The sequence below is a fragment of the Eublepharis macularius genome, chromosome 6, assembly GCF_028583425.1.
Source record: "Eublepharis macularius isolate TG4126 chromosome 6, MPM_Emac_v1.0, whole genome shotgun sequence".
Taxonomy (NCBI): Eukaryota; Metazoa; Chordata; class Lepidosauria; order Squamata; family Eublepharidae; genus Eublepharis; species Eublepharis macularius.
The window spans coordinates 5541947-5568409 of record NC_072795.1 but is presented as its reverse complement, the minus strand read 5'-3'; the positions used below and the strand labels follow the sequence as shown (position 1 = coordinate 5568409).

General features: G+C 47.7%; 3 protein-coding genes across 8 annotated transcripts in view; 1 reads left to right on the top strand and 2 right to left on the bottom strand.

Annotated features, from left to right (window-relative positions):
- RPL35A (ribosomal protein L35a) overlaps nt 1-26463 on the bottom strand; it is a 290620-nt gene that overhangs the window by 2755 nt on the left and 261402 nt on the right. For 2 of the 3 annotated variants that reach the window (XM_054982075.1, XM_054982074.1), the window contains exons 2-3: nt 2492-2536; nt 730-882 (exon numbers count right to left, since the gene is read on the bottom strand). In XM_054982075.1, coding sequence (XP_054838050.1) covers nt 730-882; nt 2492-2502 — 164 coding nt within the window. In that variant the 5' untranslated portion in view covers nt 2503-2536. Of the gene's footprint in view, nt 1-729; nt 883-2491; nt 2537-4779; nt 4860-26463 lie in introns of those variants that run through there. The other variant, XM_054982073.1, reaches the window with a different exon arrangement.
- On the top strand, nt 5102-19035 carry IQCG (IQ motif containing G). The gene is made up of 10 exons (XM_054982701.1): nt 5102-5136; nt 8284-8431; nt 9797-10044; nt 11269-11397; nt 12222-12303; nt 13605-13766; nt 14514-14588; nt 17044-17175; nt 17870-17971; nt 18767-19035. The coding sequence occupies exons 1-10, from the start codon at nt 5102-5104 to the stop codon at nt 18911-18913; spliced, it is 1260 nt and encodes a 419-aa protein (XP_054838676.1). The 3' UTR covers nt 18914-19035.
- Nucleotides 21170-26463, bottom strand: part of LRCH3 (leucine rich repeats and calponin homology domain containing 3) — a 115355-nt gene continuing 110061 nt past the window's right edge. For all 4 annotated transcript variants that reach the window (XM_054982069.1, XM_054982065.1, XM_054982066.1 and 1 more), the window contains one exon: nt 21170-25067. In XM_054982069.1, the coding sequence (XP_054838044.1) occupies nt 24942-25067 (126 nt within the window). In that variant the 3' untranslated portion in view covers nt 21170-24941. The remainder of the gene's footprint in view (nt 25068-26463) is intronic.

The window sequence follows — 26463 nt, the reverse complement described above, 5'->3', positions numbered from 1 at the left end:
GGTAGTTGGGAAGGAGAGAAGGAAGCAGGGGAGAGTGAGGCTGTGGAGCTGCTGAGAGGAGGAAATAGTGTGGTAAGAGGAAACAGTGACTTTCTTTGTATCTCCTACATGCCCAGCAGCCAGTACCACGCTACTGGGCCTGGCCCAGCCCAGCAGCTGGCATTGTGCAGTTTTCCCAGAAGAGACTGCCAGGATAGGCAAAGAGGAAGAGAAGGGGGCAAATAAAGGTAGGTGGGCTGGTGGGCAGGAAGAAGGAGAAGGAGAGGGGCTACTGGGCTTCTTAGGGAGGAGAAAAAGGAAATAATAGGGACGGAGAAATGAGATGCCCCCCAAAGCCCTTGCAGGTCCCCTGCTTGTGAAATTCTGATACTGGAATGGAAATGGCAGTGAACATCTTCAGTACGAGAATAAAAAATGGTTTTAGTGCTGGGGTGGGTGAGGGGACTCTTCCACCATGGACGTTAGAACAGCAAGCCAGGTCATCATCCCACTGTACTATCGCATCGACCCTACCAGGTAGGCTAAACTAAACATGCAAATTGCCCAAGGGGCACCCATTAAGCATGCATCCAAGCAGGAATTTGAATACTGGTCTCCCAGGTCCAAGTCCAACACTCTGTCCATTTCTCCTCCCTCCACTTTGTTATTCACACAGCAGCAACCGCACGCACGCACACGCACACAAACCAAGGTGCCGTCTCCACCAGTGCTAAGCAATCAGGCGCTTACTTTTTTGCTTTGTAAACATAGGCACATTTCTTGCCCAAGTAGAATTCTGTCTCGTTGCGGGAATAAACACCCTCAATCTTCAGAAGGGCCGTGTGCTCCCTCTGATTGCGGAGGCCTCGCTTGTAGCCAGCAAAAGTGGCCTTGGACCACAACCTGGGGAACAAAGGGCACACAGGGTTAAAACCAGAGCCTCTCAAGGCAAGCTGCATTACAGCGCAAGAGCACAGAGCACGTTCAAGTCCGTAACAGCTGTGAGGCCGCTACAGCAACGGTCTAAATGGGCCCACGGCTCAGTGATGCAGTACCTGTTTGCACGCTGAAAGTTTCGAATCTCCAATTGAAACAATCACTTAGTGGGCGATGTGAAAAATCTCTGAGAGCTAAATCACATGTGACGAATTACAAGAGGATGCTCAAGCGAAGGGCACTGCAATGTTAGCTGGGAAGCATAGTTTGAGCGTCCTCTTGTAATTCGTCTCGTGTGGTTTAGCTCTGAGTCCCTGGTGTGACTCACTTGGGAGTACAACCTACATTTCTGCATTTTTACAAATTGTAGAGAGACATGGAAGGCTCCAATCATACTCCTCATGGAAAGACAGCGGACTTGGGTCCTGTCCATTCACTTATGGAAGCCACAGCCTAATTCATCATACACACTAAGTGGACTGAAGACTCATTCTCACAGTCCTGTTACAGCACAGCACTGCACGTCTTCATTTCCCAGCACACAGAGATAGTTGTGTGCATAGTAACAACATGCCTGGCCTTATTTGTCAGGACACTGGATTATCTTATCCTGTGCTGCAATTTCTGCATTGAAAATATGCCGTGTAAATAATTATGTTGTGTCTCTGTTCTAGATTCTTACTTGGTTTTAATCTCCACAACCCTAACCATATTATTGTCTAATCCCACTGATTGTGTTGACTCACAATGCGAAATCCACCTTGAGTCTCAGCAGACAGCAAATAACGTGAATAAGCAGGTATCTACTGGCATGGTGATGTGCAATCAGCATCAAGGGATACATACAGAACGAGATGACCGCTGCCTCTATTTCTACCAACAGCCATACGAACACGTATTTTTCCAAGTTTGAAAATCCATATATACACCCTACTTAATTATGCTATGCAGTCATTTCTCTGCAGTTCTTTAATACTTGTAAGAGCCATGAAAAGTTGAAAAGAATGTAGCTCCTTGCATCAGCTAAATAAAACCAAGGCTGGATGGCTTTTAATTCAGAATTTCAAATATCTTAAAAACCTTTAATGTAAAGAGGATCAAATGTTTTGGATAAGCATTAGCTGCTATACAAAAGAAAGCAAGCCAATTAGGAACGAGAGAGGGCCTTTTCAGTTGGGGTGCCAAAATTATGCATCTTCCCCAGGGATATTTGTCTGCCCCTTCTATGCTTTTCTACAGGAGGGAAAGACACTTTTGTTTTGGTGTTCTCTCAATCAGCCCTCCTTTCTGCCTTATATTTTAATTTGCCATCTTATGTTTTATACGTGTGTCTTTTTTGCTCTGGTTTTTAACTGGACTTCTGATGTATTTTTATTATGCTTGTTTTAATTGTGAGCCATCTTGGTGGGCAGAAAGGAGCGATATAAATGTTGCAATAGGATCACTTCCTGAAACAGCACTCAAGCAAATGGGCTAATGCAATATAGAAACTTGCAGAACAATGCAAAGGACCAATGATAAAACATTTCCAAGAAACGACAAAAGCTGTCTAAGGCATGAATTTCCCGTTTCTTACCTGCCAGTCATGGTGCTGCCTTGAGGTCCTGTCTCCAGCAGGGCTAAAGAAGGAAACACAAAAGGAGCTGTCAGTCAGGATGCAAAATCAGCCTCACACATATGAAAGATCTGGACGGGCAATTTCAGTCTTCCTTCACTGACATTACTTTAAGCAAGAAAGTACAGAGATGAAGACCAAAGGGGAATCAAGACCTTCGTCCCCAAGGCTGACATTAGAAGGGAGCAGCAGGGAAAGCCATTTCTGAGTCTGAGACCTAAATTCATTGTCCATCTACTTTCTCCGCTCTATACTCCAAATGTAACAAACCAACATGTCATTCTGTACATGTGTTTTCTAAGAATAATCAAGGCGATTTGGAAGCCCATCGCCAAACAGGCAAGGAAGAAACTGGTTTTCCGCCTGCCATTCAGTAATAACGGCAAGACCAATATTTCAAAAACAAAGACCACATCAGAACAGAAACACGGCTCAGATGAAAGCATTATGAACACTGGGAAGCCCTTATAAGCTCTTGCCATATGCCAGAAAAGGCATCACCCCCTTCCGAAAGGGGCGTGTGAAAAAAGCCAAAGCATTTTGCCCAAGAGACTCAAAAGCCTCTTTACTGGGGCCAGCATTTAATATCCATCAGTGATTCGGGTACACGCAACATTAATGAGAGAACACTGATTAATGTACACCGAGTGTTAGCCAAGGCAAGCCCCTGGCCTAGAGCATTAAGCATATTACTGCAGAGACCTGGGTTTAAATCCCTGCTGAGTCCAACAGAGTTCTTTGGCAATTCACAGCTGAGCCTACCTCAAAGGGTCGTTGTGAGAATAATCCCTATGCAATTCACTCTGAGCTCTTTGAAGGATGTTAGGATAATCCTAATATATTCTCAAGCGTTCCAAGCAGTCTGCATAAACGACCACAAAAGCCCTTCTGACAATCTTTTTACAAGAGTCAGCAAATTTTCTTTGGATTTAGGAGTCATCTCAAAAATGCAGGAGCCAGATTTCTTCTCTCTAGTCTCTCATAATTTCATTACCCTCCCTTTTTAAAAAAGCTCAAATGTGTTAAATATTGGAGCCAGTACAGAGAACGTTAACAAATGAATTCATCTGCTGCTACTCAATGGTATAAATTAAAGTTCACATATATATAAGCAAGCAAAGACAGTAAGTGCATTCCCATTTATTTTGGGTCATGTAACAGAACACGTTCTGATGGGAAATGATGAATGGTTTTCACTTCCACTGAGAATGACCAAGAGGTACGACAATGAAACCAACCAAAAATATTAGGCATCATAATGAAGCTTTTAAGTACCAGAAAGGGACCGGGATCTTACACCTTACAAGGTGGAGCAAGATGGGCAGCCATGCTTGTCTGTAGCAGTAGAAAAGTGCAAGAGTCCAGTGGCATCTATAAGCCTAACAAAATACGTGGTAGGGGATGAGCTTTCGTGAGTCACAACTCACTTCTTCAGATATGAAAGCTCATCCCCTACCACAAATTTTATTAGGCTTATAAGTGCTACTGGACTCTTGCTCTTTTGTACCTTACAAAGTGGATCGCTATTATCCCCATATTGCAGATCGAGGGGCAGAGAACACTGAGGCGTGTCTAACTTTTGAAGGAGGCACTTCCCAGCCCCCCCCCCTCCACTACAGTTGCCAACTCTGGGTTAGGGACTTTTTGGGGATTTGGGAGTGAAGCCTGGTGAGGAGAAGGAGTTCAGCATGGTATAATGCCAGAGATTCCACCCTCCATCTTCTCAGGGGGAATTGATCCCTGTAGCTTGGAGATCAGTCGTAATTTTAGGAGATCTCCAGGCCCACCTGGAGGTTGGCAACTCTAAAACTTGCTGTCATGCCCCATGTAGTCCGGCCTCCTCTTTCCCACGGACTCCTATGAGAACACACACAGGGGCACAAAGGCGGTCTGCCTGCCCGCCACCGATGCACTGCTCCTGAACCTGGAGGGTCTAAAAGCGGCCCTTCCCCTTGTCAGAAGCCAAGGGCTTGCAATGGCTGGAAACAAGAGGCTGGGCCTAGCAGGATATTCCTGGGAGAAGCGCCTCAGCCCCAATGCAACAGGGCGGAGGATCCCGGCTCGGAGGGGCTCCCGGAGGAGGCCCGGCAGCATCCAGCCCGCATCCGCGCCATCCTGCCGCAGCCCGCCACCGGACCCGGCCATTCCCGCGGCCCGGCCCCCCTCACGCCCGCCTCCCGGCCTCTGGCGCTGACTCGCCGCCCTCCTTCTCCGCCCGCCGGCCCCCGAGGCGCCCTCCCCGCGCTCACCTCAACGGCACCGGCCCAAGATGGCGGCGAGAAAGAGCGAGCGCAGGCGCGGGGCAAGCCGAGAGAGCGGAGGGCAAGGACCTTCGCCTGGGCTCTGGTTAGGTGTCTACCTTATTCGCCCGTCTCAAATTTTCCTTTCAGTCTTTCTAACTGGCGTTAACTACAAAGAATAATTATAAAACACGAGATTGTCTTGTCTGCCGCGCTAGAGGATACCTCTGGGCCCTGCGAGGCACGGAAGCGTGGGGTCCAAATACTGCCGGCTTCTACGTGGACAGTCTCTTCTTAGCAGAGGCCCCCGTCTTGAAGCTTGGCGGTAACCATGGCGACGGCCTCTTTCCGGCTGCTTCAAGTTGGGTGAGTCCGGGCAGGAAAGCGCCAAATTCTCCTTTTCTGCGCAAATTCCAAGTGGACTTGGCCAGCAGCGGCCATTCATTTATTTTATTTCTTTTTTATTTCCTTCATATACCCCACTCATGGCCGGTAGTGGGGACCAAAGTGCCTTGCAACAGCCTCTCCATCGCTAGTTTATCCTCACAACAACCCTGTGGGGTAGGTTAAGTGCATGCCTGGCCCGGGTCACCCTTCATATCAACCCCAATGGGGCCAAAATGGGTGGCTGCCGGGCATGGGCTACCCGCAGCACTCCCCACCTACACAGGGCAGGTAGTTATGGCAACCGTCTTCTCCGAGGCCAGGTCTACCTGCCATCAATTTACAGGGTGAGTAGACCTGGCCTCTGGACCTCGGAGGCCAGGTATACTTGATGTGGCTTTGCAAGGTGAATAGACCAGGCCTCCATCCTCTCAGAGGCCAGGCCATTGACGGGGGGGGGGGAGTTGGGGGAACGCACCTCCAGGGCGCGCTCCCTGATGACACAGCATGCTCCTGTACATCACAGTAGGCCAATTTCGGCCTGAAACAGGCTCAGTTTGGCCCGCTGCAGAGTGCAGGAGTGCTCCAGGGCCCTCTCCACTCTCCTGACAATGCTCCCAGGGTTGGAAGCCACCCAAATTGGGCTGAATCAGGCAGCTGCAGGGCACAGGAGTGCTCCAGGGCCCTTTTCGCCCCCCAGCAGCACTCCTGGGCTCCGCAGTGGCCCGAATGAAACCTCTTTTGGGCTGGTTCACCCCGCTGTGGAGCACAGGAGCACTCCAGGGCCTGTCATGCCACCTCAGCAGTGCTCCCATGCTCCCCGGGCTGTCATGTGGCCTGTGCAATGATGTCACATCCCGGAAGTGATGCACTCACATAGTCCAGGAGCGCATGCACTTTGTGTGTGTGTGAGGACAACCCAAAGGTGAGTGCCAGCTCTCCCACCCGAAGGGTAAGGGAACCTGACAAACAGGCCTGTGCCAGGCTTCTGAAGGGCTGCGGAGGTGGCAGGGAGGCCCCGCGTGGTGGTGCGACCCTCCCAAGGCCCCGCAGTGGCGGAGAGGCCCAGCACAGCGGCGCCACCCTCCCAAGACCCCCCAACGGGGTATGCCAAACTAGTTTTCTATGGCCTGTTGTATTTTCCCCCACAACAGGCTTTGTTACTAGTAAATTTTACAAATAAATAATAAATAAGCGTGTGTAGTAAACATAGTTGATGCATAAATAAAAGACTGATGAAGCAGTAGAATATATTTAGTGAAAAGTCGGGGTTTTACAGAGAGTCAGAAACACCAGCCTGGTTATAAGGGAAGACTGAGGACAAATTCATGGGGCTGGTGAGAGGATAAAGTGAAAGAAGAGAAAACCACGTTTGCCACCCTGAGCTCCTCGGAAGAAGGGCATATGACATAATGGATAATTGTGTTTTCCCCTAGCGCAGTTCTCTCCCCGCACTCCCACTTCTTGTCTGTGGCAGTAACGTGATGAAAGGGGAGAAGAAGGATCTTTCAGTCGTTTCCCCTTCTGGCTCACGTGGTCTCCAAGAAGCACATGCACAAGGAAAAGCCAATGGGCCCCCTTTCCAGTGTTTGAGCCTCTGGCAGATGCCCAGCCACTGATACTGGTTCTGGCTAAATGGAACTTTCCGAGATTGTAAAATAATCTTCAGTCACAAATGACGTGCAGAGCTCACACGGGAGCTGAGTTCTTCAGTGGTTTGTTTTGATCCAGCATTGCCCCAAACAGTAGCAGCGTGAAGGTATTTCATCAGGAGGGCATACCTCACCCAGTGGGAGAGTTGTCAAATCTACCATATATGGATTTATTTTCCTGCTTTAGACAACTCGATATTTTGGAGCTTTAGACAACTCGATATTCTTCAATAAAGGCTGGAGAGCTAGACAAAATCTCCACTCTTTCCATAGTAAAAATAGCACACCCCGGAGTCTAAGCCTGTTTCGTTTCCATTGGGAGCAGAGGGTGACGGTGGTGTGTGTGGAGCCGGATGCCTCCTTGCTCATTACGTTGACGGCTCTTCGCTGATCCATTTCCAGAGGCAGCTTTATAGATCGGCTGCTAATGCTTCTGCAGGCCCCCAACTCCATTATTCGAGGACTGTTAAAATGATATAAATAAACAGGCACAATAGCTAGTATGGCTGGATGGAGTTCAGCCTCCAATGGACTCCCTGGGTGGTCTTGAAAAAGCTGGACTCTCCCAGCGTGATCATAATGACCTCCTTTTTGGAGGGAAAGCACAACTGCACACCAGCGCCCAAATCTTGGCACTGCTGCTCCCTATTTGATTTTTGTGAGGTTTTATATTGAATTATCTCCTGAACAATAATGGTATCCAAAACTGTGTCCAACATAACCACAGAATAATAAAATGTAATACACAGTAATATAAATTAGAAATACAAAACATCCTAATTAAAAAAATATACAGCAGAATAAAAACACAGCCAAGAAAAATGGAATCTAACGTTGTCTCTCTCCAGACATACAGGAGGCATTTTTTAAAAAGCAAGGTTAAGGGTCATGTATATAACTGCACGCGAGCGCATTTCGCCCTGTGCTGCCTGCATTTTACAGCCGCTTGACCCTCCTGTCTGTTTTTTTCTTATCCTACAAAAACTGTCTGCTGCGTGAGGATCCACTAATTGCATCACAGTAAATGGGCCCTAGTCTTCAAACGCTTGTGCTGGAATCAAATTGTCAGATGCCACAAGACTTTTGTGTATTTTAAAAGCAGAAAAAGAAATTGACATGTTAGGACTGCAACATTCAGATACTAGTAGAAAGGGAATATATTAAATCTAAACCTGGCCTGTCTAGCCAAGTACTATGGCCTCTCCAGGCCTTATCTTTTAACAAATCTCCCCTAAATCCAGGATTGGCTATTCCGACAGCATTGCTCCAAGGATGCCAGCTGAGAGCGGAATTCCCCAGCGCTACCATCTGAGCTCCTTTTAACTGGAGATGCCGGGGACTGATTCTGAGAATTTCTGCAGGCAAAGGGAGCGCTCTGCCACTGTTGTGGCCTCTCCACAGAGCACCCACCCAGTGGCCACTGATGCGCCGATTCCGTCGCCTTCCTATGTAACACCAGATGATTTCTTCCTCCTAGAGAGAATTTCCTGAAGCGACCAGGACCACCACTGCCCCCTCTGGATTCTGTACAGATTTCAGCGGTGCTGGAGGACTGTGTGGACCAGCTTGCCATCCTCGGCCACATCATGCCAGTGTCATACGAGGGCAAGGGAGATGCCTTCAACGTAAGCACATTGCAGCATTTTGAATGTTGAGGATGGGAGGTGGAGGCGGTATTCCTGCAGAGTCACTCCCCCCGCCCTCTTCTGCTGGGAGTTTGCCCTGCTTGACTTGCACCGCTTCCCCAGGTTATTTTAGCAGCCTATGACTCCACTTCAGACAGGAACCGTCCTTGTGCCCAAGCATGTCATTGTGATGCTCTCATGCAATCCAAGGATGGCGTCCCCTCCCTCTTAAGTGGCTGGACTCCCAAGCCTGCACTCTACTGGTTTGACTCCCACTCCTACCATGAGCTCAGCAGCGCACCTTGGGGAAGCCCCTCCTCTCAGCCGCAACTCCCCAGCTGTATTGTGGGGATAATAATCAAACTGACTTTGTTCACCACTTTGAGTGTGGCACTAATCTGTCCACAACAGCGGTATATAAGCACATGGTTATTACTATTATTAATCCAGAGGAGTTCGCCGTGTTAGTCTGTAGTAGCAAAATAGTAAAGAGTCCAGTAGCACCTTTAAGACTAACCAACTTTATTCTAGCATAAGCTTTTGAGAGCCACAGCTCTCTTTGTTATATGCATCTGCCCTCCCTCTCATGATCCGCCCAGGTTCACAGAATCAGCATTGCTGTCAGATGGTCCTCTAACCTCTGCTTGAAAACCTCCAAAGGAGAGCTCGCCATCCTTGACTGACACCTTTGCCAATTGAAAACCATTCTGTTACCCTGTATTCTGCCCTAACAGTAGTCTCTTGTCAAGAGTACAGGCTGTGCAATAACACAATCAGGGGTTGTGGCCTTTCTTTTAACACCAGCTATAGCTTTTCATGATCCACACAGTCAAAAGCTTTGCTGTAATCAATAAAACACAAGGTGATTTTCTTTTGAAATTCCCTGGTATGCTCCGTTGCAATGTGGTCTCTGGTGCCTCTCTTCCTTTTCTGAATCCAGCTTGAACATCTGGCATTTCTCATTCCATCTATGGCAAGAACCTTGCTGTAGAATTTTAAGCATCACTTTGCTTGTGTGGGAAATCAACGCAATGATCTAATAGTGGCTGCACTCGTTGGCATCTCTTTTTTTTGGAATTGGAATGTAGATTAAGTGTTTCCAGTAGTTGTTAACAGATCAACATTTTCACATGGGAGTTCCTTAAGATCCTTGAGTGTTTGCCATCTGGATGTAGAGAAAGGAGGAAAGATGGGAAGCACCCACAAAAACAGCCAGTCATATGTTCAACCAGGTGGAGGCTGAATCAATTCCAGAGACTCTTGTGCAGGGCCTTTTCCTGGTTGCTTAACCATGGTTATGTCCAAACAGAGTTGGTTTCTTGTTCACCGGTTCTTCCCTCCACAGCCGACTCTCTTCCTTTTCAGGTTGATGGTGAACATATCAATGAGATTCTCAATTGCCAGAAGGATCTGGGCACAAAATACCACAAGCTTATGGATTCCAGAGCTGAGAGCCAAGCTAAAATCCCAACGGAGCTTGGCAAGATCATGGAACTTGGGCGGCAGCTGCAGGAGACAGGCAGCGAACTGAAGAGAGCCAACCACCTCTTCAGCATGGCTGCCAAGCAAAGTGCTTTGTCCGCAGACCACCTTAAGAAGGTGCAGGCTGACAGGTGAGCTTGCCACAGGTTGGTCACGCATCGCAGAGTGCTTCCAGAGACCGCTGTTCATAAACAGACGTGGGGCCAGCAGCAAATGGTCTTCAGGATCTCTGGGCTGCAGTGGGAGAACCAAATGAGAGCCTCACTCCAGCCCTGGTGTGAAGAGGTGGTAGCTGACCCTTGCAGGGACAGAACAGGGTTCAGAGTAGGAGAGCAGGTGAAAGCTCTTCAGCACATGGAAAAGGGAGAGCAGGAGAGAAAGAGGCGTGTGCGAGCATAGGCGCTGTCTTGGCATCGCTCCTTCGGCAGCCCAGCATCTTGTCCCGCCCCCTGCAGTGCCTCACCGCCCTCTACTTGCTGTGGGAGATGCACTCCACTGAGCCACTTGCCACCCACCTCTTTGCTGACATCTGCCAGCATCCCACATCTCTGCAACCCAGCGCCTCCCCTCTTCTCCTGCACCTTCTCGATCTCCTGGGAGTGTCACCAAACAAAGTACCTTTGGACTTCTGGGTCACCATACCAAAAGGGCTGGTGTCGGCCCATGCCACGTGTTACTATTTTGTTTATTTATGTACCTACCTCCATTTATAGCTCACTTTTCTCACTGAGATTCAAGACAAATAAAGCTATAAAAATAAGAAACAAAACCTGTCTATAATGCAGGAAGTGGGTTCGAAAGGTAGAGGACAACGCAAGGGGATACCTTCAATGAACATTGCGGTAGACTACAAACCTGTTCCATATAAAAGCAACTTCCTAAGCTATTCCATTTACTACAGTTCTAATCCCTTGATAAGAATGCTCTCCTGAACATTTCAGTTTTGCGCAATCTGTGGAATGTTAGAAATTGACCAGGGCGGGGCGGGGGGGGGGACTTCCTGATGTCCTCATAGGCCATTCCACAAGGTGGGAGCCACCACAGAGAATTTTCGTGAGCAGGACGTGGCCACTCTTACCTCTTTAGAGGGTGGCACTTTCGGAATGCTTTGCTCAAGTGGAACAAAGTCGGCAGTCCTGTGGCACACCCCAGGAAGGGCCACAGCGATGCTGGGGGTAGCCCAGAGTTAGAAACAGGATCTCGAGAGGCAGCAAAGGTCCTGAGCAAGCCGCAAGGCAGAGGTGGTGCTAGGGCAACATTTTCCTACTGATCCTAAGGATTTAAGGGCTTGATGAAGGCGGAAGCTGTTGGTAAATGGCTGGGAATCTCTCACTCCTTCACCCCTTCCTGGGCAGGCAATATGCAAGCAATGTGATTGAAGAGACCACGGATGAGATACTGACCCTGGGAACTTTCCAGACACTTCTGAGAGCTGTCAATGCCGAAAAGAAAAAAAAGATAGAACTCCACGACACTATTCTCAGGTTAGTTTTATATCTAAGATTCCTCCTCGGGTTAAGTCTGCGTTAAGCCACCCTGACTTGGGGTGGAGCTGTGGCTTTGCGTGCAAAAAGGCCTCGATTCAACTCCTGGAACGTGCAGTTAAAAAAGACTCTGGCAGACGTGAAAGACCGGAGACCCCAGAGAGCTCCTGGGTCTGACTCAGTAAGACAGCTTCGGTTTGGGGAGGGGGCGTAGCTAAGTGCAGGCGGGAAGCCCTTGGGCGGACGAAGGCTCCTTGCCAACCTGCATACACCCATTCATTATAGACCCCGTGCCAATTTCCGTGTTAATTTATTGGGAGAGGGGAGGTGGGTAAACACCCATCCTGAAAATTACTAACACAGATTCTGCCCCGCTTGGCAGAGCTGAAACAGACTTTCTGGCAGGTGGTGCCTGCAATGGACCAGAACTGCCTTTCTGTGTTAGCGGATTTTGACTGCCATTTAGGTGAGCTCTCTGGCCGCCTTGAAGCAGGGCACTCCCCGCCAGCCTTCTTACCTGTTGCAAGACGTACGTTCTATTCTCTGGTCTCTACTGCAGGTGATTTGTGGCTAACTTAGGAAATCTCACTCTGAACTCCTGAATTAATCTATCAGGAAAACCCAGATCTCCGCCCCCGCGCCCCCGCCAGAACCCAACCCTCACGGTCGACTTTTAACATGGACAAAATAGGTACTAGTTTGCTAAGGACTGTCTTTTCTTTCAAAGCCTGCAAGATGTTCCCTTTTTTAGGCTAGTCTTAAAAAAGTTCAGTCAAGTCTTCTTTTGTCCCAAGACGTGGCAGGTGTTTTCTTTTTCTGTCTAGGGAAGAGATAGGAAGAAAGAAGATAAAGGCGCTCCAGAAACAGATCAGTGACGTTAGGAAAGAAAAGGAGTTCGAACTCCAGGTGAGCCAGAAACAGTAACTGCCCTAAACCACCTTGATTGCATTCCGATTTTTTTTAAAAGAAGACCCCACAAACCCCAGGAGGAGCATCAAAAGCTATATGATAGCCAAACAAAGAAGAACTGCAAGCAGGACCTCCTTTTCCCGTGACACAGCTTTATTTTTGGTTGTTCCCATAAATAGCCAACAAATAACATGCAATGTGACTTTACATTTCATTACAAACAACCATTCCAGGAATCCAAAGTTAAAAGCAACCCTGGAGGTGTGATTCTAGAGGAATAGCCATGTCAATCTCTGGCTGCAAAATAAGCCAATGTCCTGTGGCACCTAACAATTTTTTTCCCAGCATAAGCTTCTTTTGTTATGGAGTTCAGTGGGCTCCGTTCTGGAATAGAGTTTTGTCTATCTTTAAGGTGCTACTAGACTCTGGTTTGTTTATGGAGGGTAGATGTATGGTTTGGATTAGGAACAAGGGTTTAATCCTCCCTCCCTGTTATTTCCCCAAGCTCAGTCCTTCCCTGTCATTTGCTCCAAGGGTGAGGGAAAGTATGCAGGTACCATTAGGTATATCAATGTTTTCTTTTGTAAAGTACATTGACTGAGACTGGGAAAATGTGTGTATATCAGGGAGCAGGGTTTTTAAAAATTTAAATCAGTGCAATGGCCCCGATCCGAACCAAGTACACAATCCCTGCTTTGGAGATCTTAATAAGCTCTTGCAAGTGGTTTGGCGCCCTGAACTTAAGTTCCGGTTAGGGTGCTGTCCAGGCTATGAAGTGGTCTTTGCACATGTTCGTTTTCTAAACTAACAGCTGAGTTCCTATGCTAGCCAGTCCTGTGCAGCATTTCACAGATGGAATTAGTGGTATTTCTGTATGCTTCACTGCCTGACCCCCTCACCCCCTCCTCCATGCACAGTGGCCGAAAAGGAGTATGTACTCTGAAATAGCATGTCATGCACTTGCTTCTTAAAGGTAGCTTCTTAGTCATCTAAAATTTACCTTTAACACAATTTAGTAATGCTCCATAGATTCCATAGTAATGTTCACACAATACTGTAGATTCAGTTGAACTGCTGGTGCAACTTATTCAATAGGATTTGTCTGGACAGGAGGAATAGAATGGAAGCTTGCACTCTCAGTTAATTGCACACTCCTGCCCAGAATGCAGCCGCTGAGTTGAAGAATTGGTATGGAGGTGCAAACCCACTTGTAGCTGGGCCAGGCATACTGGAAGCCAGTTCATGCACGGAGGATGCGCCGATAGGCCGTGAGGTATTGCTTCTTTCTTACTCCACAGAACCGGAACGAGATGATTGCATACCTCAAGGACCAGCTTCAAGAGATGAAGGCAAAGACTGACATGGAGAACCGGTACGTCAAGAAGGATGCAGAGCTGCAGGTGGCTCAGACGCAGAAGAAGTGTGCCGAAGCCGACAACGAGCTACAGAATGAAGAGGAGGTAAGCAGGTTGGCCCAGGCTTGGACAGACGAGAATGACAGACAGGGAACGTGGGCTGCAGACGATGGCAGGTTTACACACTGCAGCGGCGCAGACAGGCTTGGGACTGGATCCCACAGATCCATTCTGCTAATGGCAGGACTCTCCTTCCCCTGATGTGAGAGGCTCCGTTCTCATCCCTCTTTTGTAGACAAGAGGTAGGTTCCTTGCCCATCACAAACCGAGAAGCCGAAAGCCCCAGCATGTAACTGAGTCCGCAAAATGAAGCGCGCCCCAAAGCGTGGCTTTCAGACCAAAAAATTTGGACACCCGGGCTTGATTGTTCGAGTCTTACGTATGTACGTCTTGCATAATTTTTGCAGGGCGGAGAGCTCCCTGGTGGGATCTTACTGGATGTCCTCCCTCCACTTCCTTTTATTCCATGCTGCTCTACCTGCCATGCACTTACCGTGAGACAGGGTGACCTCTTTGCCCATCCTCCGACTGCTGCAAGGACAGCCCTATGGGGCAGGGGCTCATGGAGATGAATGCAGAGACACAGCGTAGGAGTGGCTTTTTAAAAAAATAAAATGTGTGTGCAAATGTGGCACCCTGAACCCTAGACTCTCCCTGCAAAATGGCCTAGAGCACAAACACTGCACAAAGGGCTTGCTGGGGGCAGCCGGCTCTCCAGTGGCGGCATCCCGTGAGTTCGGCTGCAGATACCCCTGTGCACAGCAGACTTGACTCTCTTTCTCCCCACTGCAGAAGCTGAGAAGTCAAACTGACGAGGAGATCAGAGTCCACCAGGACATTGAGAATTTCCTCAAGCAACAACAAATGGTGGGTGACAGGCAGTTTTCTGGTGGTCGGCCTAATTTGACCTAATTTAGAGAGATGCTTATAAGGTTGTTGACGCTGTAGGTGCTTAGCATACCTCCCTGTTCTTAAGGAATTATCCCAAAGGATTATCTTGAAGGACAGTCATGGGTGTGGCCCTGCTAAAATACTCAAAGTGCTCTTGTGCCTTTGATCTTCGCTATCGGTGGGATGTTCTTCACCTCTTTTACAGGCGAGCAACTAGGCTGACTTTCCCATCAGAAGCCTGCAATTCCCACGCATCAGTTGGCACACAAACAGAGATTGTTAGTGCTTAAGGCCTGGCCGTGTTTCCTGAGAAATCCTCCTTTACCCGGTGCCATTTCACACAGGAGCCGAGGGGTTGCATGACTGAATGTTCCTCCATACAAAAATCTCTTTCCACAGAAAATGAAACTTGCCTGGGGGAATTGGGCTAGCCTGGTTCTCTAAACTCTTGTTTTGCATTCTCATAATGATGTAATTTGCCCTGTGCCCGCTTGTGGGGAGGGCAGAATAGAAATCCAATGAAATAAAATTAAAATAAATAATGGTAGTCCCCACTTGCAGTCTGAAGTGGTGCAGGGTGGCCATAAACGTATCATCTATACGAAGACTAGCCCCAAATTCATGAATTAAATAGAAATAAATAACTTCAGTATACAGTATATATGCAGAACCAGTATGTGTAGTGATTAGCCTAGGACGTGGGAGACCCAGGTTCGAATCCCCACTCTGCCGTGGAATCTTATTGGGTAATCTTGGGCCAGCAGACTCTCAGCCTGGCCTACCTCACAGGGTGGTTGTTGTGAGGATAATTGGAGGCAAGGAGAATGATGTCAGCCGCTTGGAGAGAAAGGTGATGTATAAATGAAGCAAAAAAGTAAGTAAATAAATATTTATCTATTGTCTGCTCCAGTCCATGTTGGCAGGTCTCTTCTATTGTTTCAGCACAGTCCAGCGGCTCCTTCTGCACAGATGCTGTTAACACCCAGGTGAACTTCTGGCACATATAAACAATTTCATCCCACTCTCAAGGGTCGGCACCGCCTGCCACAGATGCAAAGTTACTGTTGCCATTGAAGCGAACAGAGAAGATACTTTGCGGGTCTGGCAGTGCTCCTCTAGACGGGAGCCTCAAACAAGAGAAATCAAAAAGAGTCCAGTAGCACCTTTAAGACTAACCAATTTTATTGTAGCATAAGCTTTCGAGAACCACAGTTCTCTTCGTCAGATGCATGGTACAGAAACTGGTCAAATGGGACCATGTATCTGACAAAGAGAACTTGATTCTCGAAAGCTTATGCTACAGTAAAATTGGTTAGTCTTAAAGGTGCTACTGGACTCTTTTTGATTTTGCTACCACAGACTAACACGGCTAACTCCTCTGCATCTCAAACAAGAGAAGTAACTTTCTAAGTGGAAAAAGCAGTTAGGACGTGGAGTCTAGAGAGGTTCAGCTGATGTTAGAAACTGTCCTTTGAGTCCCCCCTTTCCACTTATCAGAGTGTTCCGACATCCTGTCATCCCATAATGCTTTAATGCTTTCTTTTAATGTTCGCTGCCCAGGGGACCCTGAATCGAGTGGAAAGCAGAAATCGAGTAGAAATTTTTAAAATAAATACAAAAATAAATACATAAGACAGAGGCCAGCAACTTGTGGCTCTTTTAAAAAGAAATCTTTTAAGTTAGACTATATTAGAGGGATAGGTGACATGCTAGAATAACCAACATGTAAAGGGAATGGCAGGCACAGATTTGTATAAGACAAAAAGGTTTCGTGATTTACAGAAAGGGAAATGATGGAGGTGAACAGTTGCCAGGAATCCACCTGCTCCGCTCCTGATCCCAGCTGGGTGAAGGCGGGGGGCGAGCATTGCCACCTGCTCCGCTCCTGTTTCTAGCTGGGTGAAGGCGGGGGTGGGTGGGGAGAGGAGGCATTGCTGCCTGCTCTGCACCTGATCCCTGCCTGAGCTTCCCGCTGCAGCGCGCTGTCAGAGGGACGGGCTGCCTCTTCTGGGCTTCCCTGCACAGCAGCGCCCTCTGGCGGTGCACCAGGGTAGGAAGTAAGTTGTCTGGAACACGGTTAGCATTTTATATAGTAGGAAGCAGGGTGTACTAAAACAATCACTCGGGGAGTTCCTGTGTATATTTATTACTTACCATGAGACCTCACGTGTGCCACTTCCTAATAAAGGGCTCACAATTGCCAGTATTTGGGCTGCAGAAACTTTAGGAGTTTATCAGTTATCAGTAACATTAAGCTGTATAGTTTCAGTGGTGTAAATGAGTATTCTTCTCCTGGATCTCTACTGATCTCTTTGCTGAGAATGTTGATGCAGTTTGCCTCTTGAGAGGATGCTGCCCCCTGCCTGCTGTGGGGCCCTGGAACGTGCAGGGGACAGACACTCAATCCCCGGTGTGTGTCCATCACAATCAGATCATAGAAGAGAAGCTGGAATACTGGATGGAGAAGTACGAGAAGGACACAGAGGCCAAGCAGCAGGAACTGAATTCCCTGAAGGCTTCTAGAACCGCTGACCAGATCGCACTTCAGGAACTAGCTAAGCAGGTAGGAAGAAATGCAGGTTTTTAAACATCAGGATGACAAAGCAAGCCCTGGATGCCACCAGTCCACAAATCAAATTTCTAGTCCACAGATCAAACAGCCCTATCAGTTGGAGGGGCCACAGACTTTACTTCTATTGCTGTAAATATTGAGACACTATAGACTTTACTCCTACTGCTATCAGTATGATCCCACTGCGTAGTTTCTGTGTTGTTTAATATGTCAGGCTTAGAATTGCTTATGCTCTGTTGCAGCATTTCTTCAGCTCTGTGCTGTATTCCTGCTGGTGTTTAAACCTTTGTAAATGTGCATGTATGTATCTGTTCCATGTTTATTGAAATGTCTTTTATATTGACTGTACTGATTCATAGTGTGTAATCCGCCTCAAGTTTCAGTGAGAAAGGCAGACTATAAATAATGTAAATAAATAAAAATATTGAGCCCACACTGATGTAACGTGACAATCAATCCAGTCGGGCTGTCCAGAGGTGGTACAGAGGCTTATGCTCAACTGGGTAGACCAGCCAGATCAAATGAAAGTAGTCTACCTTGTAAGGAAGGAGGCTGGCAAAACTATTTGATTGGCACTTGAGAAAGCAACCAGTGAGAGAGTCCAGGAGTTGAAGCCCCGCCTTCAAGCCCATTTATGGGAGGGGGGCATTTAAAAGCCATCTTTAAGGTGTTTTCTTTCCTGCAGTGCCTTTTGTGTGAACAAGTGATCATAGAAGATCGGAAGGAAAAGGAGCATGCACGAAGGAAGGTAGAACAGGATGCTCTGGAGAAGAAGAGCATCCTGAAGGTAAGATGGGGCACGCCTTCCAGCGTTTTCTGCCATGGCCCTTGTTTTGGGGTCCGGGGCTTTTCCGTTCAGGGAGCCAGCTCTGGAATGGTCTCTGTTCTGCTTATGCGCTATGGATCACAGTGGCTTCACCCCCCATGGGCGGCTACTGCTGCCTTCCTCGCGGCTTTTTCACAGCCACCGTTTTTGGAATGTCTGCTTTGAAATCCACCTAAAGTTCCTTTCCTTGCTCAACAACGGGGACTTTTATCTCAGCCAAGTATCCTCCTCTCCCCATTCAAAAAGATGCTGGATCGTTATCTTTGCGCGGTACAGGATTGCTATGGCTTAAGTCATGAAGAGGCATCCAAGTCAAGAGCAGGAGTGGCCTAGCAGCAAAGACCCGTATCTTAGGGGAACTTAAAAGAGCACAGGATAGGCCTGTAATTTCATCTTGGTCACCAGTTGTCTGGGCAATTACACAAGATCATAATCCAACAAAACCTTTTATGCATTAAAAAAGAGGCAAAGGCAGGCAGTATTTACTATTTACCATGGGGGAGAGGTAGTGAAGTAGGTTCTTTTTCCAGTGGCTCGGGGAGGGGGAACATTTTCTTTGTGAGGCCAAACACAAACACACAAGGCTTGTTGAGACATGGGCCTGGTTCCATCCTAGCCCTTCGGTCTCCCCTTTGAACCAGTACTGCTCTAGGACATCTTGAAGGGGAACCTGACCTTTTACAAAGCAACAGTTACCAAGATCCCTTCTTGGCAAAACACGCCCACCCACCCCCCTTTCTCTTTCCCTACTTCCAGCTGCAGGCCTGGTGGAGAGGAATGATGGTTCGTAGATTCCTTGGCCCCTACAAGGCCCTCAAAAAGCTTCTAGAGGAAGAGCCGCCACCCAAAGAAAAAGGGAAGAAGGGCAAAGCTGGGAAGCCAGGAGCAAAGAAGAAGAAGTGAGGGGAACAGGACAGCCCCAACACTCCACTCGCACCTCTTTTGAGTTTTGGGGTAAGGGAGTGATGTGGGGTAGGAAATGGAACCAATTGTCTGTGTTTACCAAAAGGGCCAGAAATAATAAAAAGTTGGCAGTTCTACTTGCATCTGATTTTTTTTCACATAGTAATGCTGAAGTTACTGATCCCAGCCACACAGATACATTGAAACGGGTGATTCCATTTTCTCGTTGTGAAAGAAAACGAGGCTACATCCGCCTAGGTGTTAAGTTGAATTTTGGACTAAGTATTCTGGAAGATGATCTCTTTTCCTCAGAGTTCACAGACCTGCAGTGCAATCCTAAGCAGAGTTACTCCAGTCTAAGCCCATTTATTCCAATGGGCTTAGACTGGGGTAACTCTGTTTAGGATTGCACTGTGCGACTTACCTGAATTGAGTCAGAATAAAGGTCTCTGAAGCCCAACAGTCTGGCAGAGATGCCATTTCCAGAGACCCAGATGAACCTGAGAAAGCTATTTTATAGAGAAGGGTCACAATGAAGTTGACTTTTCTTTTGTGTCCATCAGTACCAAAGCAGAGGTTAATAAATCCCCATTGGGAATTAACTTTGAACCCTACAAACTTCTCTCTCATTAGCTATGAAGCTTGTGTTGAAAAACTGCAAGAGTGATTAGTGGTCTCGTATATGTGAAATAAAAAAAAACATCCAGTGGCACCATAAAGACTAACAACATTTATAGGCACAGGTGACTCATGAAAGCTCATAAAAAAATTAAATGTTGCTAGTCCTTAAGATGCCTTTGAACTTTTGTTTTATTTTGCTACAACAGACTAACACAACTACCCCTTTGTAATCATCTTGTTGTATATGAGCTCCTTTGAAAATCAGAGAAACCAGATAGTTCATTAATCTGATAGCTGGTCACAATGAGAAAAACACCCTTGGATATTCAGGCGAGGATCCCAACCCGTTGGGGCCTTGTAGAAGTGCCAAACACTCAAGGCCCTTGGAAGGTTGCCCGGGATCCCAAACGGACTGGACAAACCGCCCTCAAGAAAAAAAGAAGTGAGTTTTAAAGCTTTATCATTTATTTCAAATCACCCAGGCTTGGAGTTTATACTGTCATGTGCACTAGATGTTGACTGATAGCATACAGGCAATTTAAAATAAAAATACATGATATTCTGAAGTTATATCTTAGAAAACTATGGAATGTATTTACAGACATACAAATACAAGAAAGAACGGTTTTTTTTTAAAAAAAAAATCCTTTAGCTATACTATTAATTACACGTTTACAGTTTGCAGAAACGGCAGGAGCGGAGGCCGGGATCCTGCAGGCATTCTGCCAAGTGCTCACGGAGGGGAAACAACAAAGACGCGCTTCAGAGTGCGTAGAGGCTCGGCAGAAGAGACGTGGCTGTTTTCAAAACTTGCAGGTTGACCGGGCCTGGGGGTGGGGGTGGGGGTGGCGCTGCTTCTGCAACAGAACCTGTTCCAGCCCTCATTCCAAGACACCATAGCATCAGTTGTTCCTGAACGGCCACGAAAAGGTCCCTTAACTGCTGGGAGTCAGAAACAGCCTCAGTTCAGTGCAGAAGGTGTTCTTGGCCCTGTCGATGCATTTCTGTGGGGTTCATCTAGATGCTGTTCTCATGAGACGACGTCCTAGTTTAAGATTTATAGCCTACCCACCCCCCACCCCAAACCACCTGGGGCAGCAATGGTAGAAGGAGCCAGCTATTCTTCATATATTCAGAAGGAAAATGAAGGGAGGGGTCACTAGCTTTCTCTGCCATCAATGCAAAGACTCCCAAGGAGAGGGAGGGGTTGTTAAATTTGTCACGCAATGAGCCTGATTCTGCAGTGATTGTGTCAACATCACCTACGACAGCGATGGGAGCCGGTCCTCCATGCAGGTTCACAGCACTGGAGCCACGCGGATTTTTCCTGTCACTTCAGGACTGAAAAATCAGCTAGAAGACTGCCTGAAGGGGTCTAACGAATGATAGGCTCCACAGCCGGAATCCCAGGAGATACCCTGAGCTTGCCCAAGGAGTGTCAGCTGCAGAAACCATCATCCCATCCCATCTTTTCAGACAACCTTTGTTCTATGTATTGTCGAAGGCTTTCACGGCCGGAGAACGATGGTTGTTGTGGGTTTTCCGGGCTGTATTGCCGTGGTCTTGGCATTGTAGTTCCTGACGTTTCGCCAGCAGCTGTGACTGGCATCTTCAGAGGTGTCGCACCAAAAGACTGTGACACTGAGAGATCTCTGTCTTTTGGTGCTACACCTCTGAAGATGCCAGCCACAGCTGCTGGCGAAACGTCAGGAACTACAATGCCAAAACCATGGCAATACAGCCTGGAAAACCCACAACAACCAACCTTTGTTCCACTGGATTCCTAATCTGTGGGATAAAATGGCAACGCCAACAAAATGAAGGAAGCAAATACCTTCTTCTTGCTCTCCTTAACATCAGGCTGTGAGAATGCTTAAGCTTTTAAGCTCACACCAATCTGTTTTCATGCTGAGATCGAGTTAAGCAAACAGGCTCCCCTGAACAACATCCGTTTTGAGTGGGAAACCACCTGGTTGAATACGGCCGATTCTCCAGCCAGAGCTGCCTGATCCTGTCTAGCGATCGGGGGGGGGGGCAAGGTTTATAATAAACCTAACAGCAAGCACAACATCAAGAATGCGGGACCTTGCTGCCGCCGCCGCCCCCCACCCCTGAATATTCACTAGAAGAGAGGGGCCCGCAGCCATTGTTGCTGCAGAACACAAAATAGAATTCTATACAATTTTCTTTAAAAACTTTTCAGTAAATACAAGAAAAATTGCACATAAATATAACACACAAAAATCCCCAAACCGTTTAAAACTTGCTACAGAAAACTCAAGTGGGTGGGGGATTTTGTTTTTTGGTATAGTACATTAAAAATAAACCGCCAGTTGAAAAGAGACAGATTTCTTTCTTGCTTTTGTTCAAGGTTTAGTTGTGAAAATAGGAAAAGAGTCAAACTGAAATGGCCACAAAATGGAGCGCTTTTTGTTTCTTTTAATGTAGGCACCTCTTTTGCCCCCAGCCGTACTGAACTGGTTCGGGTGGACTATGAGAACATCTGTTTTTATTTCCTGGAAACTGAACTGCCTGCATGGCAGTATGGCATAAAAGCCTCTGTAGCCCTTCAGGGGCAGAACTGCTCTTTCCTGCTTAACACAGCACGCAGGCCGCACTTCCTAAGCAAACCTAGGATTAAAATACGCACGGCTTGGATGGTGACTGTTTTACTGCATGTGATGATAAACCTTCCACTTATTGATGAAACTCCAAAACAATAATCTTTAGGGCTGGGTAAGGAGGCGAGACAGCCAAACTTCCATAACTTATCGCACAGCCTGCTTCTGTCCATGCTGAGAAGCCCTTGCTTAAATAAATAACTTAAGACACAGAAAGGTGCCGAGAGCTGGTAGAGTGGAGAAAGTGACAGCAAGGGGCATATCAGGCAGGACGACTCTGGCACCAAACGGCCCGAATCATGGGAGGCCACAAGATTGCTATTATAACCTTTCAAAAACCTGTGGAGAGCACGGTTGTGTTGCCCAAATCATAAAAGTCAGCAAGGTGGGCAGCATTCAAAGTAAACAGGGAGACAGCCTTCAATTCCTCCACTACGTTTCGTGCAATCCTTCAAGAGCCGCTTCTGGTCTGCAAACCCCATGTTGGGAAACAGAAGCGAGTCTGGTAGCAGAGCCAGCACGTGCACACCCAGAAGCAGCCACAGATAAATAAAACTCCATCTTACTTGTATGCTACTGTTTTCCCGGGAAATATTCTTCATGTGTCTTCAAGAGAATGCCCTCAGTGCAAGGATAAAGCAACCTGCGTTGATAACATGAGCCTGGCGAGGCAAAGCTCGCCGCAAGGGGTCTCAAAATAAAAACTGAGCAATGGGATGAGGGGAGAGGATCCGAAAGGAGGAACAGCTCCCAGTCAACGCCCAGTGAAGCAAACGGGGGCTGGGACAAAGCAGCTCCATGCTCTGGTTCACCCAGGCTGCAAGAGGAAGCATGCAGCTAAGCCGAGGATCCTACTCCTAGGCGCTTTAGTCAGTGCCCGTGCATTTCAAGTAAACAATTCTCTTACTGCCTCCTCAGGCCATCGCTCATGAAATCTTGATATGTCTTGGTTTTATTAGATGCTCGAACTGTAAGAAACGTCTAAGCACTCTAGCTCTCTCTGTGAGGGTTTGCAGATCTTCAAGAGTCAGAACTGGCACAGCCTTGCCTTATCCGGCCACTCCGGTCGACTACACTGCACGAGCAGAGACGCACGCCTCTGCCTCCATCAGCCACAGGAGGCCGCCTGCACAGCCAACATCCCGTAGGCTGAGTCAGAGAGCCAGGCAAGGAATGGCACAGGCTTTCCATCTAGCCAGCCGTGGGAAGGAAAACGTGACTTTCCCATCCTCACAACTCTCAGTCCCAGCAGCATCTCGACAGTCTGCGGAGTGTGTGTGTGAAATGTGCTCCCCAAAGCTAGACGGGCAACAGCAGCTGCCCCGCCATCCAGAACGCGGAGCAGGGACGGGGCACGGGCAGCGTCAGATCCTGCCTCATTTGCAGACTTTTTGAGTCGGCTTCAGTTTCCGAAAGAGCACCGGCACGGTTTCTTGGTCTCATTTGCCAACTTCTTAAATGCAGTTTCAGGTAGGTAGGTAGCTGTGTGGATCTGCAGTAGAACAGCAGCAGCATCTGAGTCCAGCGGCACCTTAGAGAGAAGCTTCAAAGCGTCAAAACTCCCATCTTCAGATTCTTGGAAAGCTTTGACTTTCAAAAGCTTATACCCTGGAAACATCTTGTAAGCCTCATAAGGTGCCAACGGGCTCAAATCCTGCTGTTTTTAAGAACAAACATAAAGGGAAGGCAATGAACAAGGGAAAGATGTGGGGGCGGGGGGATGCTTACATGGAAAATATGGATTTAAAAAAGCACACACACAACACAGGGTCCACCCCCCACCCCCTATTCTTCTTAATGCACCAAAGGGAATTTACTGTCTTCAACGCACAGAGGTCTGTGTTTGCTTCAACCACCCACCTCCTTCTCCACTCAACAAAAATGTTTGAGGCTTGGTTAAACTGTGGTGCTGGCAAGGAGAAACTCCAGCAAGCATCCTGGTTAAACTGGCCAGCTGTCCGTGTGAAAAAAGCTACATGGAATGCCTAACCCTAACCATGTCGTTCCAGTACTGGTCTGGTTTAAACAAGGCGCTGCTCGAGAGCACAGTGCCAGTCTCACAGGTGCAGACGCTGTGGGTTCCACTGGCACCTAAAGAAAAAGGCACTGATAGGAGGATCCAGAAGTTAGTGCCAGAACAAAAACGGTTGTCTGCTTCTTCAGAAACTCTCGTGTTGTTTACAGCTGAACTATGTCAAGGTGGGCATTCTTCTCAAGCTGATCTGGGACTCAGAATGCCAGAGGAAGGCTCCGCAAAACCCTGTGTGATTCTGAAGCTAGAAAATACCTGGGCAACAATATGGACTGTAATGGTTCCGAACTGCTGCCTGAGGAGTGTGTGCGCACGTTCACAGGGGGTTCAATTTGCTAGAAGTGTCCCATGTGCAAGTCTTGTCCAAAGCAAGAGCACAGCAAAATGGAATTCTGTGTGTGAATGGCACATCCTGGGAATCTCAGAGTTTTCTAACACATGTTTTGAACACATCCCAATCCTCCCGTGGTCATATTTAAAAATGAAGCTGACAGTCAGTGAAAGCCCTCCCTGCTCCCTTCCCAGAAACACTCACTTTACACAGAACAAAAACTGTTTAAACGTTCTATGGAAAACCTTTTTGACCTCCCCCAAAAAGTGGAGAAATGAAGCAAATTATTCCTGTCAGGAATTCCGGGTATCGATTTCCTCCTCTGATCACAACGTTGCCTGTGTCTGGACACGAGCCACCATCGGTCAAGTCCTGGAGTTCTTCTGCTTGGCCAAGGAAAGAGGAACAAGGTCCTCGGGGTCGCTACACAGCAGCCAAGTGATGCTGCTGCTGTTTGGGGGGGGCTCGTTCCAGCAGTGCCTGCACAGTCTCTGCCACCCGCGTCAACCCTCTCTCTTCTAAAATATGCAGAGGCAAACATAATCGCTCCTACATGGGAAAACACAACAGACATAAAGAAAAAAAGGGATGAAAACTAAAAACAACTGAACACAAAAGAATGAAAGCCAAATTAAACAAACGTAAGGAGGTGTGGTCTGGAAAGGGGTTGCAGCTGAGTGGCGGAGCGCCCGCTCTGCACACTGAAGGGCCCGTGCTCAATCCGTTGTGCCACCAGTTAGGAGAAAAAGAACCTTCGGCAACAGGACTGGGGACGTTTTTTTGACTGAGACCTCAGGGAGATGCTGCTGACATTGCAGGTTACATAGTGCTGGTGAAGACGGACCCGGGGGGTCTGCCTCAGTATTGTTGAAGCCCCTCAAGAGAGGAGACAGAATAGGGCTGTCCTGTTCACAACTGCTGACACCCCCCCCCTTAAAAATGGGATGGTCAAAAATGCTAAAGACTATGGAAATGAAAGAAAACCCATCACCCTTTGCAATATTTTATCTCCAAGTCAATTCCACCAGGTTATTTCCCTTGCCTCTGCCCCAATATATTCCTGTTGTAACAACTGAACTTAACCACGTGACAATAGAATCTGCCCCCCCAGCGTAAGCCAAACACATTGCTTGGTATTTCACTTTCATGAGAGTGACATGTCAAGGAGGGCAGCTCCATGCAGGCTGACGGAGGCCCTTTGATTCAGGCCGCATCTCCAGCAAGGTGCTCGGTCCCCATGAACTGCCCGCCACTTGATTCAGCAAACAGTGGTGTGACTGAATTAGGGAAGAGTAACAGGCCAGCCAGATTGTGGGACAGTAACTTTATTGAAGTGAACACTCATGAAAAGATGTACACACCCACACACACACAGATATTATATCAGGAGAACTTAAAGTGAGGAAGGGGGGGGGGAATGAGAGAGAAAAAGAGTGTTTACTCCTAAGCAGGGCTTTTTTCCAGCTGGAACGCGGTGGAATGGAGTTCCGGCACCTCTTGAAAATGGTCACATGACCAGTGGCCCCGCCCCCTGATCTCCAGACAGAGGGGAACTGCTGCTGCGCGGAGGGCAATCTACACTCCCCTCTGTCTGGAGATCAGGGGGCGGGGCCACTGGCCATGTGACCATTTTTGCAGAGGGTGATTTAAACTTTAAAAAACTCGCCCCTTGTTCCAGCTGACCCAAAGTGCAGTCCTGAGTTCCACCACTGAGTTCCACCACCTCTTTTCCCAGAATAAAAGCCCTGCCCCTAAGTATAATGTACTAAAAAACCTAACGGATGAAATCAGAATTAGACTGTGGAAAAAACTTGGTACAAAAGAAACAAGAAAAACAAGTCATTTTCATAACATAAGGAAATCCGGCGCAACATGCCTTTCCAGACAACATGTAAAGCTTCTGGCTGAGCAGGATCGGACCTTTATGGCCCAGCCCAGCCGCCTT

What these genes read in the sequence shown, in the direction of transcription:
- IQCG (XM_054982701.1), top strand. Translation starts at nt 5,102, where the DNA reads ATGGCGACGGCCTCTTTCCGGCTGCTTCAAGTTGG. An exon ending in TTCCGGCTGCTTCAAGTTGG is followed by an intron (nt 5,137 to 8,283) that starts GTGAGTCCGGGC and finishes TCTTCCTCCTAG; the next exon opens with AGAGAATTTCCTGAAGCGAC. An exon ending in GCAAGGGAGATGCCTTCAAC is followed by an intron (nt 8,432 to 9,796) that starts GTAAGCACATTG and finishes CTTCCTTTTCAG; the next exon opens with GTTGATGGTGAACATATCAA.